At 36.8% G+C, this 20,180-nt stretch overlaps 1 protein-coding gene across 1 annotated transcript; it reads right to left on the reverse strand.

Annotated features, from left to right (window-relative positions):
* Positions 1 to 3,417: 3,417 nt before the first annotated feature.
* On the reverse strand, positions 3,418 to 16,478 carry LOC128999289 (actin-5C-like). The gene is made up of 6 exons (XM_054425696.1): positions 16,419 to 16,478; positions 8,418 to 8,620; positions 7,765 to 8,079; positions 5,674 to 5,909; positions 4,648 to 4,936; positions 3,418 to 3,976 (listed from the first exon to the last, which is right to left on the reverse strand). Exons 2-6 carry the CDS (start codon positions 8,605 to 8,607, stop codon positions 3,876 to 3,878), a joined length of 1,131 nt encoding a protein of 376 aa, XP_054281671.1. The 5' UTR covers positions 8,608 to 8,620; positions 16,419 to 16,478; the 3' UTR covers positions 3,418 to 3,875.
* Positions 16,479 to 20,180: the final 3,702 nt, after the last annotated feature.

Raw genomic sequence — 20,180 nt, forward strand, 5'->3', positions numbered from 1 at the left:
AATAAATATCGCATAAATCACATTGTGATGACATAGATAAATTCATTTGTATTATTAAGCTATGGCATTAGCTAGGTATTTACTCAGGGGAGGTATAGAAGAGGCTACGATGACAGCTGAGGGCTTCTTATTAGCTGAGGGAACGCCATTACCGTAACAAAACTTTCGATAGCCATAGGGCATCGGTGGTCTAATGGTTAGCGTGCCGGGCTGATATACTGTAGGTCCCGGGTTCGAATCCCGTTGGTAGCATTAACTTTTGGTCCAAGATTTTTTTATTATCAGCAAGTTTGGTTGGTTTGGTTTGGTTATTACAGTTTAATTTTATAATTAAGTAATTATAAAATTTTAATTGAGCAATTTCTAGTTTTATTTAATAAACAGAATTATTTTTCCGACTACTAAACTCTTGGTTTATTATTTCTTTATCAGCAAGTTTGGTTAGTTCGGTTAGGTTATGATAGTTTAATTTTATAATTAAAAAATAGTAAAATTGAATTTGAGGCATTTATAATTTTATTTTATGAGCAGAACTATTTTTGCGATTAGTAAACCTTCATTGCCAAAGTGCTCTCTACTACAGCGCTGTTCACGGAGGAATTTTGAACTAAATGCCTCATTTGTACCTCCCCTAAGTCAGACCCCATTAGCTATGGTATGACTACTTGAGAACAGATTGATAGATCAAGCGTATCAAAAAAGTACTTGAATATTAATTATCTACAGAGGTTTGGAAGTACAGAAAAAAAACTCAATCTAAACACTGAGAAAATTAATCAACTCTGAAGGGCGTTGAATCCCTCTTAACAGGATAATAAAACAGAAACAAGACATTTTCAACATGAATTTTAGGTATTAGGGAAAATGCAATAGTGCCAAAAAATGTTAAGTATGTATACATAATTGCACTGACCATATTACATTTTTTTTATAACTGAATTTATTTTACAATCTGTTCAAACCTTGTTTGTAAAAATCCCAAGCCAGACCTGCTCAACATACTTCAATGATCGGAACTAAACATGTTCATGTTCATGTAACAATATTAATGCACAGTACTTGCATTGGTATTAACAAATTGGTCTAATTATCAGGATAGTACTGCGGATAGTCATAGTACTCATTAGTGCGGACGTTAATACACACCAGGGAGTATATCGCATCCAATTCGTGGCCTCACCTCCTATAATATAGGAGTTGGATTACAGGACGACGCCCTCGTCCCAGTCAGTTATCTTCAGTGTAATCTTTGATCAATAGTTACACTTATCCTTTGAATAACCCTTTGTAGGTACTGTATTTCGTAACTTGCTAGTATACTGTGATAGCTTGTTATAAAAACATCTGACAACTATTTTGCTTACTTTTTCCTTGTTGACCTTATTTTATTTTGTTCAACCAACATAGTTATGGTACTTAGCAACCCATAAGGCCAATGTTAAATTTTCAAACTAGTCAATCTGTGCCCACAAGTCCCCGATTCCAAATTATTGAAAATCCTTGGCTGGATTTCGATATATATTACAGACGTTAGAATATAGATACCAACCTTTGGTTAATAAGTCAATTTCTTTGTAATCAAAAGGGTACAGCAGGACAGATAATGCACCCCACATGCCAATGACTATAAGGTTTCCAGTAATATTAATAAGCAAGACCCCATAAGACTCTATTATGGTGAAGGTGGACTCTTGGTTACACCAGGTGTGAAAACTTGTATTTGTTTGGTACCTAGTGAAAACTTGTATGTGCTGGAATCAAATTTGTCCCTCCCACACCCATGTCGAAGATGTTAACCACTAGTGATGTGCGATACGTATCGTATCGGAATATCGTGATACGCGAGAGACGATACGATATTTCGATACGATATTTAAAAAACGATACGTATCGTATCGCCTAAAACGATATTTGTATTTATATCGGCACATAGAGCGATACGATTCATGTCAAAACGATATTTTTAAGCTTTTTTTGCGCAGGCCGAGCAAACTGCAAAATCTGTACTCTGTGGATGTGTAGTTTGAAATAGGAGTTTGTGACGTCTCTATTTTTGGTTTTTACTTGATAATGTACCAGTCCCATCCCAGTCCAGTCTCCTCCAGTCCATTTTCACTAGCGTTCTATCTAGCACTTTTGGTTTTTACTTGATAATGTACCAGTCCCATCGCAGTCCAGTCTCCAGTCCATTTCCACTAGCGTTCTATCACTTCTATCTAGCCTAGCAGGCTAGCAGTGCAGTGCAGAGTGTGGGAACTGTCAACTGTCTGGTCTGTGGCAATTACATTACATTAATGTATCTGCAATCCTAAAATGCTATGGGAAGGAAAGGGAAACAGGTCCAAGACGTAGGGAGTTGTGAAGGAAGTAGTAAAGGCGAGCAGTGTGGAGTAGTGTGGGGATGGATTAATGTATCTGCAATACTAAGACTGTTTAAAGAGTAAACTAATGATTTTCCCCGAGCAAAGCTCGGTCCCCAGGTACTTAAACAAATTTGCCGTTTCTAGGTTAGGTAGGGGGGGGGGGGAAACGATACGATACGTATCGTTTTTCGATACTTTTGAAATTGATCGCGATACAGACGCCCGATTCAATACGGCGATACGATATTTTTTTCCGATACGTATCGTATCGCTGTAATCGCCCATCACTATTAACCACTGTGCTGGCAACACAGGAACACACCCATGCTCATGAAAAGATTGTTTCACACATCAATTTTGTTACTCACTTAAAAACCCTTAGGGCTGGTCCTACTTGAGCGACAAGAGGGGCACTACAAGAGCAAAACAATTGCAAACTAAAGTACAGTGGAACCTCGATAACAAGACTCTCATGGGGATTATTAAATAAGACTTGCTATCAAGGTCCACTTCTTATCCAGGTTTACAATAACATGTGATTAGGGGTAAGATAAAATTCAAGGGGATTAGAAAATTACACTTGTTATTAAGGGTGACTTTTTATTGAGGGTATTGTTATCAAGGTTCTACTGCATTGGAGCGTCCATCGTAGGTCAAGGAGCGACGCATTGTGAGCGTATTTTGAAACTTCAAATTATTTTGAATCTCGTTATTGTTGTCGTTCGCAAAGCAGAGCTATTGCCGCTGTTGACACCAGCGTTGCTCACATAGGACTCGCCTGTAACAGGTGGTGCTAGTGTTTACAGCGACAGCAGCGCTATCCATAAAATAGCGAAACTGATTTTTCTAGAATAAAGTTTCACTCTCATGTCAAGCCATGTGATGACTAAATCCCTCCCTTGAATCAACTTTTATTCAAAGAACCGCTTCAATGAAATTGTCACTCAACATTGTAGGTAAATCAATTTTCCAGACTATTTAACTGATTGATGACAATGTATCAGCCAACAAAATACAACAAGGCTAACAACTAGGATACAATTACAACACTATCTGATGGAAATGTGTTTATTCTTGTCAAGACCTACATTGATGGAGAAGCATGCAGTACACAAATCCAAAATATACTTAATAAACATCAATAAACCTTGGAATGCATACTGGAGGAATGTGCACAAAGGAGAGGAAATACCTTAAATATGCCTTACCCTAGAAAATACTGTGCCGTAAGCGGTATAAAATTGTTATGAAAAATAAATACTGTTGGTGGAATGTCTAATTGCAATTTTCTTATAAAATGTCTTTTAAAAAACCTCATTATCTTTACATAGGCCACATCGCCGAATTACGATAAATATTGATATAATAAATATTTCAAGTCCTATAAAAGTTACAAACTTAGTAAGGGCATACTAAATTGAACAAATATTAGTGGCCCATCTCAAACACTTTTTGACTCGATAGCGATGACAAACTGGTTGCGACCGAGCTACATCAGTAGAGTTGTTACATTTAGAAGCACTTCCTGTGGACGATGGAGGGACCAGACTCGTCGTACTCTTGTTTGGAGATCCACATCTGTTGGAAGGTGGAGAGGGAGGCGAGGATGGAACCTGAAAAATACAAAAAAAAACATTAGAAAACACAAGAGGAACTGAAAACATTGGAAAACTGTAAGTGACGCTGACAACGTTGGTCAATAACTTTTAAGCGGGGCTGATAAAAATTAGTCAATAGTTTTTAAGCGGGCTGATAAATATTGGGTAGTCAATAACAAGTGGGGCTGATAAACATTAGGTAGTCAATAACTTTCAAGTGGGGCTGATAAACAAGTTGACAAACCACTGACAAGTGAGAAATCATTCATCTTGCTGATAGATATTTGAAAGTTGATAATCTAATATCATCAACCCAAAAGACATGATAAGAGACTAATACAGAAAAACGACTAGGGCCTAACTAAATGATATGTAACAATTCCACAGAAACCTGTCAAGTTCACGTGTTTCCTCGACTCCATACATCCAAAAAGGAAATTATCGTTCTACTTGAGGTTTTTAATAACAATGTCACAGAGAGGAAATGCAAATTGATGTGCTTAGACTAAAGCACTCTCAAAGGATGAGTTAAAATCACTCAGGCATGACTTAAAAACCTTAAATAAAACCTTAAACCCTGTTCTTAAAGCCTATTACCGGACTTCTAAATCTTGTAGCATTCTTAGATAAACATAAAACAATTTTAACGAAACTACTTTTGAGACTGGACCTCCAATGAACCTTACCTCCGATCCATACGGAGTATTTCCTCTCAGGGGGAGCGATGATCTTGATCTTCATGGTGGAAGGAGCGAGGGCAGTGATTTCCTTCTGCATCCTGTCAGCAATACCAGGGTACATAGTGGTACCTCCAGACAGGACTGTGTTGGCGTACAGGTCCTTACGGATGTCTACGTCACATTTCATGATGGAGTTGTAGGTGGTCTCGTGGATACCAGCGGCTTCCATACCCAGGAATGAAGGCTGGAACATGGCTTCAGGGCAACGGAATCGCTCATTTCCAATGGTGATCACCTGAAAGATTGAACAAATACTTGGTTAGATTAATAAAATATTCTTAAGTTGTTAATCCAAGTACAAGATCAAAGTAAGGCTTTGATTAGAAAACAGCACAAGACTAATAAACATTGTGTAACCAACCCTACTTGGAAACACTGACTTCTAGTTGCTGTTGTTCTTTGACCAAAACAGGAAGTTACAGTATATACAGGGTGCCTACCAGTTGATTAAACTAAATTTATGATACTTTTTAAGTGACTTTGAGGAGAGAGGAAGGGCACTTTAAAACACCCAATGAAAATGCGTTACTTTTCTGTGACTTCCATGACACGCCCTAGTAAAAATATCAGGTCTGTGAACATTTCATGACTTTAATGATTTCCATGACAGGTACACAGCCTGGTATAATAAAGTAAGCAGGAATTGACGTTGATATGAATCTAAATACCCTAAGACAAAAAACAGATCCAAGTAGCCAACATTGAAATAAAAATAGCCTAACTGTGAGTTCCTCCCATTCATTAAAGAACTTTAGTTCCTAGAGAGCAGCATCTTTGAGTGGTTATGACAAAATTAAAATTAGAACTGCATTCCTCGCATAAAATCTTTAAATGTTACACTAAAAGAACCACATTGTTTAAGATGATTACATTTTGATAAGAGCGGCATCTATGTTTTTTGGATAGCTTCCTTTCTTTTAATATTTTTTGTAAAAACTTACTAAAAACTTCTTGGGTATAATTAATAGTCACCTGTCCGTCAGGAAGTTCGTAGCTCTTCTCCAGAGAGCTGGAACTGGCGGCCGTTGCCATTTCCTGCTCAAAGTCCAACGCGACGTAACACAGCTTCTCCTTGATATCACGGACAATTTCTCTCTCTGCTGTGGTGGTGAAGCTGTATCCTCTCTCGGTGAGAATCTTCATCAGGTAGTCTGTGAGGTCTCGGCCGGCCAGGTCAAGACGGAGGATGGCGTGTGGCAGTGCGTATCCTTCAACAGACACATACTTGTAATAATATAAGCAGAGGACAGCGTGTGGCAGCGCATATCCTGTAAAACGCACATACTGGTAATGATAAGTTTATCATTGAAAAAATAGCCTGCAAGTTAAATCCAACATAACCCTCTGAGGTATTTTAAAAGTTGTAACTGAAAACGTAGAGGTTAAGGGGGTTCCCTACCTCGAACTGTTTTCAATTTTCTGCGACCCTGGTGAGTTTAGTTGGAACTACAAGACGACAAAATATTCCCTAGGATTGCTGTCTGCTGGTCGTGTCACCGCCAGGACGCCTCCGCAGTGGAAGTAGGCCCATCCTAGTAAACCCGCCCCAGCAGTGCACTCACTTTCACTTTCTCCCCTAGTTCCCTCTCTCTGATTTACAACCCTCGGCGACTGGTGACAACGGGCTTACCTCCCTGAACCTATTCACGCCGTTCATACAGACTCAAGACCGTTGCGCGCCTCTTCCAGACAGGTTCTACCGACATAGGTTCTGGCACAACACTAGCTGTCACTCTCCGTTTTTCGCGCATCTCTTCATATTCGCGAGTACGACGTAATAGTCTCCACTCAGCCAAACGTTCTCCGCCACAATTTTTCTTACGGCGGTGTTGCCGCTGGGAATGGATCTTTACTGGACCACCCATGATTAATAAACTGGATATTTACAATAGTACTAATTGCAAATCAAATACACTAATAGACACAACACACTCACGACACGAGTTCACTAAAACGACCACTCTGGATGTCTTCGTCCAAACAACTAATGCCGAAATATCTATCTAGGCGGAAAAGAGAAACCAATTGCAAACAACCAATAAAAGAGCCCAAAGTTTTACAACCCTTCACTCCATTTCTAGGGAATTCCTCTGCAGCGCCGTGCCTGCCGCCCTAGGATCACACCACAGCGCGTCGTCGCACAGGTTTTGCATTTGGCAAGGTTGAAAAACGCTACAGCTTGGAACTTATTTGCTCCAGTTTTAAGATTAATTTATTCAAATGAAATATTAATTTGAAACGTTTTTGTTTCACAAGTATGCTACAACCTATATGACTGAACGTTTTTTATATTATCAACAGGTTCTTGGCTGTATTTATTTATACTGCTTAACCGGTTTATAATAATTAATATAATGTTATAATGTGTCATGGATAAATCTTGGGGGAAATTTTATGAATGATGAAGAATGTGTAAAATTTGTATCCCTCCGCGAGACAGTAGTTTCGATAAAGACCGCTAGAGTCCGTCAGAATCATAGCACTTTTCGCCGTGCAAGGTTTTACGCCGTTTCATTTTGCACATACAAAAAATAATCTTTTCTTGAAACTAAAAGTGACTTGATATTTTTAGTTAAATTTCGCACTAATATTGCTTTATTAAAAATCGATAATTTCATAAAAAGATATTATTATTTAACTGTAAAGTTCACTAACTTTGACAAGTCGTTGCCCTTGATTGCGTAAGCATAGACATTTTTTAAAAAGCAAACTTAGTAGAACCACTCTTTATATACAAAATGGTGTTTGGTTCACAATTTAAATGTTAAAACTAGAATCGCTATAAGATACCGCGCGAAGCGGTTTTCTGACGTTTTTCGGCGGGGGTAGGGAACCCTCTTAAGAATAAAAACTCTTTAGATAACAACACCTTTTTGATATAGGCCTGCCACACCTAATATACTTGCAAAAAATATATGTTATTGTGTAGACATTAGAAGAAAAAAATCAAAGAAAAATCGCTCGTGCCCACTCAAACTACTTTCCTACTTTAACAACATTTCACTGGCATAGTTTTGTGGAACAAATTAACAAATGGGTATCTGTCTGGATGTGTTACCGTACCTTCATAGATGGGGACTGTGTGAGAGACGCCGTCACCAGAGTCCAACACAATACCAGTTGTTCGTCCAGAGGCGTACAGGGAGAGAACGGCCTGGATGGCGACGTACATGGCGGGTGTGTTGAAGGTTTCAAACATGATCTGTGTCATCTTCTCTCTGTTGGCCTTGGGGTTGAGGGGGGCTTCGGTCAACAGTACAGGGTGTTCTTCAGGCGCAACTCTCAACTCGTTGTAGAATGTGTGATGCCAGATCTTCTCCATGTCGTCCCAGTTGGTGACAATACCGTGCTCAATGGGGTACTTCAGGGTAAGGATACCTGAGAAATGAACGTCATTGTAAGTCACTCATATTGGATTTTATTATCTATGGGTAGCCTAAATGTTATATAGGTATAGCTTATTGAAGCACTACACTTCTAGTTCAAAACTAATCAATTGCGAAAAGAAAGCAAGTAAGTATTTTGACATTGGACAACACGACCAACACATATAGAACTACCTAATAAAAAAAGTTAGGCTACTTTTTAGCTTTTAAATATTTGTGAGATTGTAGAAAAATTAAAGGATAACATAGCCTACAACCCTTTAAGTAAAAGAATGGTTTATAAAACAATAGTATGATCTTAGGGATTGTAAAACTATTGCATAAAAGCACCTCTCTTGGACTGAGCCTCATCACCGACGTAGCTGTCCTTCTGTCCCATCCCCACCATGACTCCCTGATGGCGAGGACGTCCCACGATGGAGGGGAAGACAGCACGAGGTGCATCGTCTCCAGCGAACCCGGCCTTGCACATTCCGGATCCATTGTCAATGACAAGAGCAGCAACTTCGTCGTCACACATTTTGGTTTGTTATCTGTAGAATAAATAGTGTTGATCATAGATTTAAAGGGATTTAAAATTGGTTTTGGTTATTATTCATAACAAGATGAACCTGCAGGCCTAGTTATTAATATCACTAGAAACTCAAATGTTTCCTGAAAAAAATGGTGTAAAAATCTTTCTGCGGAGACAAAAATTACTCAAATTACAGTCATTTCATTTTTTTATATTTTGTATTTAGGAACATTATCCAACACGTCAATACTTGCATTTAATTTTAAAGTAGGCCTAAATAACTTGCAACCCACACTTACAGGTAGGCCTAATAGGTTAATTCAACAATATGAAATATTTGATTAAAATTAAGATTCATTTAAACATCTCTTGGTCGGACAGAGCCTATTTGATTTCATTCCTGGACTGGATTAGGAAGATTGAAGAAGGAAGACATTTTGTTTGGTTTTCTCTTCACTTCACTGCATAGCTTATGCTTAGGTTTTCGCCATGTAACATGTCCCATTTATAATCAAGTACAATAAAACCTCTTTAATGTGAACTAATTGGGACTGGGGGTAGTTCGGACTATCGAATAGTTCGGATTACAGAACATATTGTTGTCTTTACATAACAATAGCTAAAACAAGGCTAAAATGGATCGTAATTGTTACGGGAAAAGTAAAAAAATGCTTTATAAAGTAAAATACAGTGTTTATTTTGTGCAGTAGATAGTGAATAAACATTAACTTACTGTACATTAAATACAGTATACAATATAGAACTACTGTACTGTATATAAAGTACAGCAATGAGGTGTTCGGATTAGTGGACGTTCGGATTACGGGGGTTCGGATTAAAGAGGTTCTACTGTATTGGCAGTCTTAAGAGTCCTTGGAGCCTAGAGGTTCTTAAAAATAAAACAACTAAAAATCTGCTAAAAAATGTATATTCTCATAGTTTACCAGATATTTAAATTACAATCACTTTGGTAATTGAAAAACATATTTTTCAGCAGCTGTTTCAAAATAACTAAATTAACATTGCTCTTATGGTGGGCAAATTCAAGATGGCCATTGGCTTCCATGTACTCCCTTGGAAATAATTCATCAAAACATGAACACAAATTTCTAATCTCATAGCTTACTAGATATTTAAATTATAGCCTAATCAATTTGGTGAAAGTTTGAAAAACCATTTTTAGGTGATAGGCCCAATTAACTCTTCAGCAGCTGACTTGAAATTATCGAAGATGGCCGCCAGCCTCCAAGGACTCTTAACTAAAGCATAGACTAGCCAATCATTAATCAATGTGTTTAATCTATGACCAAACTTCTTTGATAAAATAGAAACATTACAAATTGACAAACTTCTTTGGTAAAATAGAAACATTACACATTGACACTGATCTAACCTTACCTAACTCAAGTCATTTAAGACTTTTAACTCGGGTGGCAAGATGGCAAGATCTACCGGCGGACCTGGGGACAGGGGGTCCGGGGGAAATTTTAAGAAACTGGCTTTAAATTTGTTAGTTTTACAAGCTTTTTCAAACTATTTTTACAATTTTATTTTTATTTTTCTGGCTGCGGCCCCTAGGCAGTTGCCTATTGTGCCTAATGGGTAATCCACCACTGATTATGCTGATTCATGAATGTATTAAGTCCTTTTATTGAAGGTTAAATTAGGCCGGGCAAGGTTAGTTAAATATAGCCTAATGAACCGAGTTGTTGAATTGTGTTACCGGTACTTCCAGAATGTTTTTGCACTATTGAAATTCCTAGTGGTTTAGGTAAACACAATAAATTTAAAAATGCAAACATTTTTTAAACTTTACTTTCCTAATTTAAACTTGACCCAACTTCATAACTCTGCATAGAGCCCGACCTACCTTCCTCACAAGCCTAAATAGGAACTGATTAGTTTACAATAATATATGATCAGTCGCACTTATAAATTTCTTTATTTAACTGCTTCATTTATATTATCCTAGGTTACTTCTTCTTTTCCTCCATCTAGCCTATCCTCATTCCTTAGTTAGTAATTACAAATTAGGCTACAGTAAGTAAAGGCAATACAGAGACGAGCAGACAAAAAATTAAACTAAATAAAATTCAAAAGATTAGAACCTATATTGGCCTAATTTTTGTCACAGTAGGAAAATGTTTACACCATTGTTTTCAGGTAAAATATCTAACTTAAATTACCTACTTAGTTTCTCGTGATACCGGTATCCCATGGTTACCATGGTCACCTTCTTTAAGTGTAATTACCTTGGTTTTTATCTGTTTAAAGAAATAAAGGTAAGTATTCCGTATAGGTGCCTCCAAACGAATTATAATTTTGATATCTTACTTTATATTTTTTACCTCCTGAATCCAAATCTACCATTATTTTTCACAGCTGATGAATATTTCCCTAGATAACGCCGTAATAATATACAACATTACAATAAATAAGGTAGGATGGATGACATTTACAAGTGGAATGAACTATGGGTTAAGTAAACCAACTAGCTGATTCTTTTCAATCATAGTCAAGCAAATGGAAGTGACAACTTTAATTAGCTAACTCTGATTCTGCAATATGAAAATCACCTGATTAAGTTACACTTTTCACTTTCTAAGACCAATAAGTTAATAATGTATTATTGTTACCAGTATTTTATCCTTATTAATGATTTATTGATTTTTCGCCGTATAGAAATTACACAATAAAATTGTGCTATTCTAACATAACCAAACCTCAAGAATGTGTAAGCAAACTCTTTTTGATGACAGAAAAGGCATGTCAGGGTGATAGGTCGTGCATTATGTGAATTGGTGACTGCATTAAGTCCTTTGAAGGTAGGTTAGATTAGGTAAGTTCAAGTTTAGGTTATAATGTATCAAGTTGTTAGTTTATGTCGTCTGCAGACTGTTTTTGTAAAATTAAAATCCAGAAAAAAAACTTCAAATTTCTACCTATATTTAAAAAAATGCAAGCATTTTTGAAAAAGTAATTTGAAGTGTTTTTCTCAGGATTTTAATTTTACAAAAACAGTCTGCAGGCTTAACCTAAACTAACAACTCAAACACTTCAACACTTCAAATTACTTTTTCAAAAATGCTTGCATTTTTGAAATATAGTAATTTGAAGTTTTTTTTCTGGATTTTAATTTTACAAAAACAGTCTGCAGACGACATAAACTAACAACTTGATACATTATAACCTAAACTTTACCTTCCTAATCTAACCTAACTTCAAAACACTTAATGCAAGTCACCAATTCACATACAGCACGACCTACCACCCTGACATGCCTAAATAAGAACTACATGTAATTCTTCCACCAGTCCATCTATATCTCCATGATGTGACGAAATTCCTATGATAGAGAACATTAAGTTTTTTGACTACAGAATCACTTGAAATATTATCCATCCTATATCATGTTATTGTAATGTTAGGTATGTTTTTACCAGCCCCGTTTTTGACCCTGTCAGCGCCCTAGGCACAACTAATAGTAGTGCCCCTTTGCAATATATATATAAGGGTGTCCACTGACCGGGAAATCCGGGAATCATGCGGGAATTTTATGAACCGGGAATTATGTGTGAATTTTGTATTTCTACCTGGAGTTTTCAAATTACCGTGATCGCGCATGACCGCAGTTTCCGTGACCGCGGGAGACGATAATAATGTCTACACTCGGCCGCGAGATATTCAGAATATTGCCACGATCACGGAAGACGATGATAATGTCCACACGACCGCGCGAAACAGCAAGAATTTTACCGCGATCGTGGAAGACGATGATGATCTCCACACAACTACGGAACATGATTAACATTTTGCTGCAATCGCGGGAGACGATTGCCATGTATACACGACCGCGGGAGACGGTTACGATGTCTACAGGACCGCGGGAGATACAATAATGATTTACACGGCCGCGAGGGACGATCGGAATTATGCCACGATCGCGCAAGACAATGATAATGTCCACATGACAGCGGGAAAAAATCAGAATTTTGCCTTATTCACGGAAGACGATGATCTCCATATGTCCACAGGACCGCAGGAGATACAATAATGATTTCTACATGGCCGCGAGGGATGATCAGAATATTGCCGCGATCACGGAAGGCGATGATAATGGCCACACGATCTCGGGAAAAGCTCAGTACTTTGCCTAATTTGCAGAAGAGGATGATGATCTCCACAAGACCGAGGGAGATGATTACCATTTTTTTACAATCGTGGGAGGCGATTAATATGTTCAAACGACCGCGGGGGACGATATAATGATGTCTTCACGGCCGCGAGGGGTGGTCAGAATTTGACCGCGATCGCGCAAGACGAAGATAATGTCCTTACGACCGCGGGAAAAGATCAGAATTTTGCCTCATTCGCGGTAGACGATGATAATCTCCTCACGACCGCGGGATATGCTCATATATTGCCTCGATCATGGAAGACAATAATTATGTCTAAACGACCTGACCGCTGAAAATAGTAAGAATCTCGCCGCAAACGCGGGAGACGATTACAATGTCTACACGGCGGCGAGGGATTATTAGAAAGTTTACCGCAATCGCATGCAAACAACCACAAATTAGCCTATTTTTATTTTCCAAATTTTTGGCGCCCCCCAAAAAAGCCAATTGCCTCGCGCCCTAGGCACGTGCCTACCGTGCCTATTCGATAAATCGGCCCTGGTTTTTACGGCGATATCTTGAGAAATATTTATCAGCGGTGAAAAAGAATGGTATATTTGGATTCAGGAGGTAAAAAACTATGGTAATTCTGAGCAATTACTTGGTCAACCCCAATTTTTTTCATATTTTACTACGGTCATCAGGAGGTTCTCAGAAAGCAAGAAACATATAATTCAAGGCCCGCAAGGTTAAGTTAGGTTAGGTTAGGTTATGTTAGGTTATTAATTAACCTAACCTAACCTAACCTAACGTAACGGTACTGTTACAATTGGCCTTAGAGATGTATTTGAGACTAAAAAAAACATAATAAGTTATGTTAGGTTAGGTTAGGTTAGGCGGTACTGTCACAACTGGCCTTCCGCGCGTCGCCCGCAAGCCACTGTTATCGCTTGGACTTTGAACCTTCTTATCGCTCGGACACCTGTACGATGGCCTTGCGGGCCTTGAATTATATGTTTCTTGCTTTCTGAGAACCTCCTGATGACCGTAGTAAAATATGAAAAAAATTGGGGTTGACCAAGTAATTGCTCAGAATTACCAAAACTATAAAGTAAGATATCAAAATTAAAAATTCGTTTGGAGGCACCTATATGGAATAAATAGCCTACCGAAATGAAATAGGATGGATACCGGTAACATAAGATCAAATTAACAAAATTTTGTAATAAACATGCTTTGATTGGCGGCAGCATGCCTTTTAAAGAGTTGCAAAGGTATTTATTTGTAGGTTCCTCCTCAGCTTTTTACGAGTGCTTGTAAGTTAAGTATATTGACATAAAATGAGGTTACTAACCTGTCGTCAATCAGTCCTCTATTGTCTTTGATGACTATAGTTTCGGGGTTATAACCCCATTTTCAAATCTTCTCTTCAGTCGTCAAATGTCAAACATATTTTCTTGCGTAAGCCGTCGTCAAAATTACTTTACATATACACATAAACACACACGAAAACATTTATAAATACAAAGCATGTACATGCGCGTGAGGCCGGCCAAGGACAAAACCAGACTGCAGGGTTTGATAAGACTGTAGGTTAGCCCGTTAGCCGATGCCTACTTGATGGTGTTGACCTTGGGGGAGGGGAACCAGCTGTTTATCTCCTCTATTGTTCTGTAGTTTGGTCACTCTGTCAAATAAAATGTTTGATCCAAAATTTAACTTCTCGTTCAAAACATCATTTGGGGAATTTTTGATTGCCTTGTAAATTTCAAATGTTTCCAGAACGTTCATTTTATTACCTTTATTACATTTGTGTAATATCTCTAAATTATCTATGCAACTGTTGACATTGTGATTTTCGTTCATTAGGTGTTCTGCAAACTTAGATTTTTGTGTTTGCAATTTAGGCTTGGGAAGGTGTTCTACATACCTTTTCCTAAATGAACGACCTGATTGACCTATATATACCTTGGGACAATCGTTGCATGATAATCTGTACACGCCAGATGTTTCAAGACTGTTACTATTATCAGGAGGGGATGTGTTCAATTGTTGTTCTAATTTATTGGTAGTCTTACATGCCAGAATGATGTTTTGTTTTTTTAATTCATTTTTCAAAGTGAAATGTAGATTATTGCCAAACTCAATGGATACGAATTTAGAATTATGTTCATCTGGAGACTTTTTGTTCTTCTGTTTATTAATGATCTTATCTATAATGCTGCTTGAGTAACCATTATTTACTGCTATGTATTTTAGAATTGTGTATTCAATGTTGTAATCTTCTTGGGTCATTGGCACCTTTAAGAGTCTATTCACAAAACTATTATATGCGGCCATTTTATGAGATTGCGGATGATTTGAAGTGGCGTGAATAGTATGGTCGGTGGTTGTAGGTTTCCTGTAGATTCTGTATGTAAGTTTATTGTTGTTTTTTATTAATGATAGATCAAGGAAGTTGATGGAATGATTCTGTTCAGTCTCCAAGGTGAATTGCAAATTATTGTATATACTGTTCAAATAATTATTGAACAAGTTTAACTGTCTCACATTTCCATTGAATAAAACAATAGTGTCGTCAACATACCTTTTATAGAATTTAATTTTATTAGCAAATTTGTTATTTTCGGAGAAAATATATTCATTTTCAAAATTGTTGAGGTAAATTTCTGAAAGAATACTAGACAGTGGAGAGCCCATAGCTAACCCTTCTTCCTGTAGATAGAATTTTCCGTTGAAGGAAAAGTAGTTTTGTTCCAAAACTATTTCAAGTAAACTAATTAACTCATTTATAGCATCGGCTTCAAGTTCAGAGTAAGTTAGCAGGTTGTTTTTTGTAATTTCAAGAGTTTTCTGAACTGGGATATTTGTGTACAGGTTTACTATGTCTAGTGTCTAGTCTAGTTTTATGTCAATAGATCAATCCTGGAGGCAAATTATGTATAAATTAAGTATATTATATATTATAACTTGCTCAAGTTATCCAAGTTATGTGACAGGACAATGATAATCGTCCTTAGAAATAGGCCTAGGTACATAACGTATTGGAAATAAGAGTAAGAGGTGTCAACAGTAACAAAAAAACAATTAAAAAGAAGAACTAAAACCCGTAACCCTTTATAGGAGGGTACCTTTTGTGTTTAAAAAAAAATTCCATTGTGCTCTTAAGTCTACTTAAAAATGTTTGATTTTGCCACAAACAACTGCACAACCTAGATTGTACCAAAATCCTCTCAACAATTCACAAAATAAGTTAGAATAAGTAGACACAAGAAATAAGGCAAGAATAGGCCTGCAGCACATGTTGATGATTAATTGGAGGGCCTGTAGTTTATAAGGCCTAGTAAAATAGGCTAACTTAAGTTACCCAATAATAAATAAGTTACCCAAGTCAAAATAAAATAATTTACACAAAATCATTACGAATTCATTCCATTCCTGTCTACTCTAATGTCGCTTTAGGAAAGCATTAAAATCATAACAAGTTGGAATGAGTAACTAGCTAAAAATGGAGACACACGCCCAGCCATAAAAACTAAATTGTTAGTACAAGTTGTATTGGCCATATAATACCCATCTACCGACAAAATATTTGACAAAACTTAGACAATCAAATGAACTCAACAAAATCTACGTAATAATAGGAAAATTGCTTTAAAAATAAGCAAAAGAATTAGAAAAATTGAAGTCACCAATTACCTGATGCCGGCACTGTAAAGGATGAATAACCAAGAAATTTCTCCGCCTTTAATCACGAGCAGTGTTGCCACCGCGTTGTTGCTATTTTACCCTAAAGGCGGGCTAAAATTACCCTAAATTACCCTAAATCTACTTTGAGTTACCCTAAAAATTACCCTAAATGTTAATATTTGCGTTTAATGCTATTAAACACTGTTAAAATCATATAAATCTTACATAAGGTGGTTAATTATACTAAATGAAGTTCCAATATCAATCAATTTATGTAAAATTACACTCGATTCTAAAAAACATCCCGAAAGAAGAACAAAATGTTGATATTCAGCTCTATCGTATATACAAAAAATATCGAATCAAGAACTATCGTATTTTTTTACTGTATCGACCCATTACTACTGTCTTTTGGACAATCATATCTTTAAAGTACAGTACGGTATCACAAAAGCTTTAATAGATACATAGTAGTATTCTTGACACAATTTGTAAAATAATCCAGTTTAATTCAATTTAATCACATAATTAAATATCAAACCCAGTGATGAATAATATTTCATATTTTATTAGGCCTGTGTTATAGAATCGAATACATTCTAAAACAGATAATTCACAACTATTGATAAGATCGATTAGGATTTAGGATAACTACTTATTATGAAAAATCCATCATAGCAATAGATTTAAACCGGTTGAATCGAATATGATGACTTGGCCATAGTATGTAATGAACGTTTTTTACCAAATTTTGAAGTTTTTTTCATATTTTTAGTAAAATTTCCATTGTAATGCTAACTTTTAGTTTTACCCTAAAATTACCCTAAATCTACCATTACCCTAAACTTTACCCTAAAACCAGTAAATTACCCTAAAAAAGGGTAATTACCCTAAAAGTGGCAACACTGATCACGAGCTTACACACCCAACAAGGAATTTCCACCAATGAGAACAAACGTGACCAGACCATATATGGAAGTAACTAGCATGCCCTCTAGATTAAGCTCCCAAAGATAAGGTACTATATTGAATCACTCTGCCAAGATAAGATAATGTGAATTGATCCGAAAATATTGTCACTTTATCGGCCGTTAAAACTAATTTTTGATTTTTGTACAGAGTATGCGTGACATGGTAAAAATTATTTTCCACTAAATTGATCCCAAGGAATAACGTATATTTTTAACCTTTTCCGATACAGGGTGTGCCAAAAACTGAGGGTCACAGTTTGAATCTAGGAATTTTCAAATGTAAACGTTATATTATACACCATTTTAACGGTATTTAATAGAAAAACATTTTGGTGAAAACAGATATTAATTATCTTTTACCATTTTAAAATGGCAGCAGTTTTTAAAAAAAATCAATACTTTTTAATACTCTGCGTTTCCTATGCCAATGCACTAGACTTAGCCCTTCTTTGGTTGAATTTTCCTACTTCTTGTTATGATATATTAGCTTTACTCTGATTTCCTACAAGTAAAAAATTTTTGAAACGACAAAAATTCCAAAAAAATATTGAACAATGTGCATTTATAATTTAAAAAATAATTTTTTTTTTGAAATTTTTGTCGTTTCAAAAAACTTTTACTTGTAGCATATCAGAGTAAAGCTAATTCCATAACAAATAAAAAAATTCAACCGGAGGAGGGCGCACAATTTTTATTTCAGCTGCAGTTATTTTAATAAGAACAAAATGAGAGCATTCTATTGGCTGAGGGAACACCATTAGCGCAATGAAACGGAAAGAAGCCATCGACCTCGATGGTCTAGTGGATAGCGTACCGGGCTTCGAAACTTAAGGTACCAGGTTCGAAACCCATCGGGTGTGTTTGGTTAGATTATCACAGTTTAATTTTATAATTAAAAAATATAAATTTTAATTTGAGGCATTATAGTTTTATTTTATGAACAGAATTATTTTTTCTATTTTCTATTTTTTTCTACGCTTCATTCAATTTTGCCATTATCAGCAAGTTTGGTTAGTTAGGTTAGGTTATGACAGTTTAATTAAAAAATTAACTATATATTTTTTTTTAGTTTTAGGCCTACAATAATTTTTTTTTAATTTCTAATTTTTAAACTCTCATTTTGTCCGTATTAAAAAACTGCAGCTGAAATAAAAATCGTGCGAGAAGGGCCAAGTGCATTGGTATAGGAAACACAGAGTATTCAAAAATATTAATTTTTTTCAAAAAAAGACTGCCTCCATTTTGAAACGGAAAAAGATAATGAATTTCTGTTTTCGCCAAAATGTTTTTCTATCAAATTCCTTTAAAATGGTGTATAGCATGACATATGTTTACATATTGAAATTCCGAGCTTTGTATTCTTCGGTTTAGACACTTTTTTTAGGAAAAGATTCTTGAAAGAGCAAAATCGATGTTCTTAAAAAATTACTAAAATTAACATTAGCATTACCCGCAAGTAGAATATTCCAATCAACTGAGTTGAGAGTAACTATAGAGTGATATGTTTTATCAAGAGTAATCGGTCGATAAGTCCTAGCAATATAGGGATCTTTATTCTTGGACAGAGGGATACCGAGACTAAACTGAATGCCATCATGGTCACCTATGGCATGTTTCACCACCCCTACTTTAAAATCTTCACGAGGAAGGTCTGTGGCAACATTGTCCAGACAAGAGTTCTCACGAGTCGGCACCCAGACAGTACATTCAAGATTCAGTGATTTTAACAAGTTTTTAAAATCTTCCGACAAACGGGTTTGTTTCAACACATTAATGTTCATGTTTATTAATGTACATGTTTTCACCATGTTCATGTGACCGTTGAATATGGTTAGTAGACTTCTCAACAAAAAATGTATTTTATTACAGTAATATTTTTGAGCAAATATTTGTCTTCAGATGTTGTAACAGAAGAGTAAAGCGCACAAATTAAAAATTTGTCCGCCGAAAGAAGAAAAACAAGAGTGCGCTCAAATGTAACCGGATTGAGAGATGTTGAAAATCGTTCTCTTTTAATAATCAAAAAGGATAGTTTTTTATCAGAGGGCCAGGCTTACAAGTGACCATGGGATTGCATCGCAGCTGGAACAGCTTAATGTGCACCCTCATTAACAGGTCCTCATTCTCCGTCAGATCCCAGGTCCTTAATGAACCATGAGAACCTTTTGACTATGGTAACCTGTTCATCCCGTTGATCTTCCGTCAATAGGCCAAGGGATCCAACATGCAGACCTTGTAGGGCTGGGCACAAAAATATCACGTGGAAGGCTGTCTCATCCTCCTCACCCCATTTCCTACACATAAGAAGCTTTTAACTTTAATTCCCATCTTGTGTACAATGTCCGCGGAATACCCAGTGGCCGCTGATGAAGCCAACCACCTCCCGCAGGGTCTTCATATTCAGCCCAAAGGCATTTGCTGCTATCACACCGGTAGGTGTCTGCAGCATTCTCTTTGACTGTATGTTGCTATTATCATGGCCAGGAAATGTGTGTCAGGGTTTGAGTTTCTCCCGACCCATGGTCAGTGTCAAGGCCATTCTGCTTGAGGCCCTCGATCACGCCCTTCTTGGTTTTTGCCACCGTTGAGGTGGGAACAAATGCTGATACCTTCACAGATTTCACAAGGTCTCTGGCTGGGGCAAGCTGTAGAAAGATTTCCCCAAAGGGACTCAGCTCCTGAACTTGCTTGACGAGCCAATCCATTGTGACTGCGTTAGCACAGCCAACCACCAAGGCTCCGCCTTCAAGATGACAGCTGCTTATCCTTATGTCTTCGCCACGAACCTTGACAGCTTCCC

This window comes from Macrosteles quadrilineatus, unplaced genomic scaffold, assembly GCF_028750875.1.
Source record: "Macrosteles quadrilineatus isolate MER2022 unplaced genomic scaffold, UCM_ALF_1.0 Scaffold_8__2_contigs__length_117827958, whole genome shotgun sequence".
In the NCBI taxonomy this organism is placed as follows: domain Eukaryota; kingdom Metazoa; phylum Arthropoda; class Insecta; order Hemiptera; family Cicadellidae; genus Macrosteles; species Macrosteles quadrilineatus.

Excerpts from the sequence above, each read along its gene's own strand:
- LOC128999289 (XM_054425696.1), bottom strand. The coding sequence starts at position 8,607 with ATGTGTGACGACGAAGTTGCTGCTCTTGTCATTGACAATGGATCCGGA. Across the intron at positions 4,937-5,673 it reads ACGAACTTCCTGACGGACAG|GTGATCACCATTGGAAATGA; the intron begins GTGACTATTAAT and ends TCAATCTTTCAG. Across the intron at positions 3,977-4,647 it reads ATACTCCGTATGGATCGGAG|GTTCCATCCTCGCCTCCCTC; the intron begins GTAAGGTTCATT and ends TGTATTTTTCAG.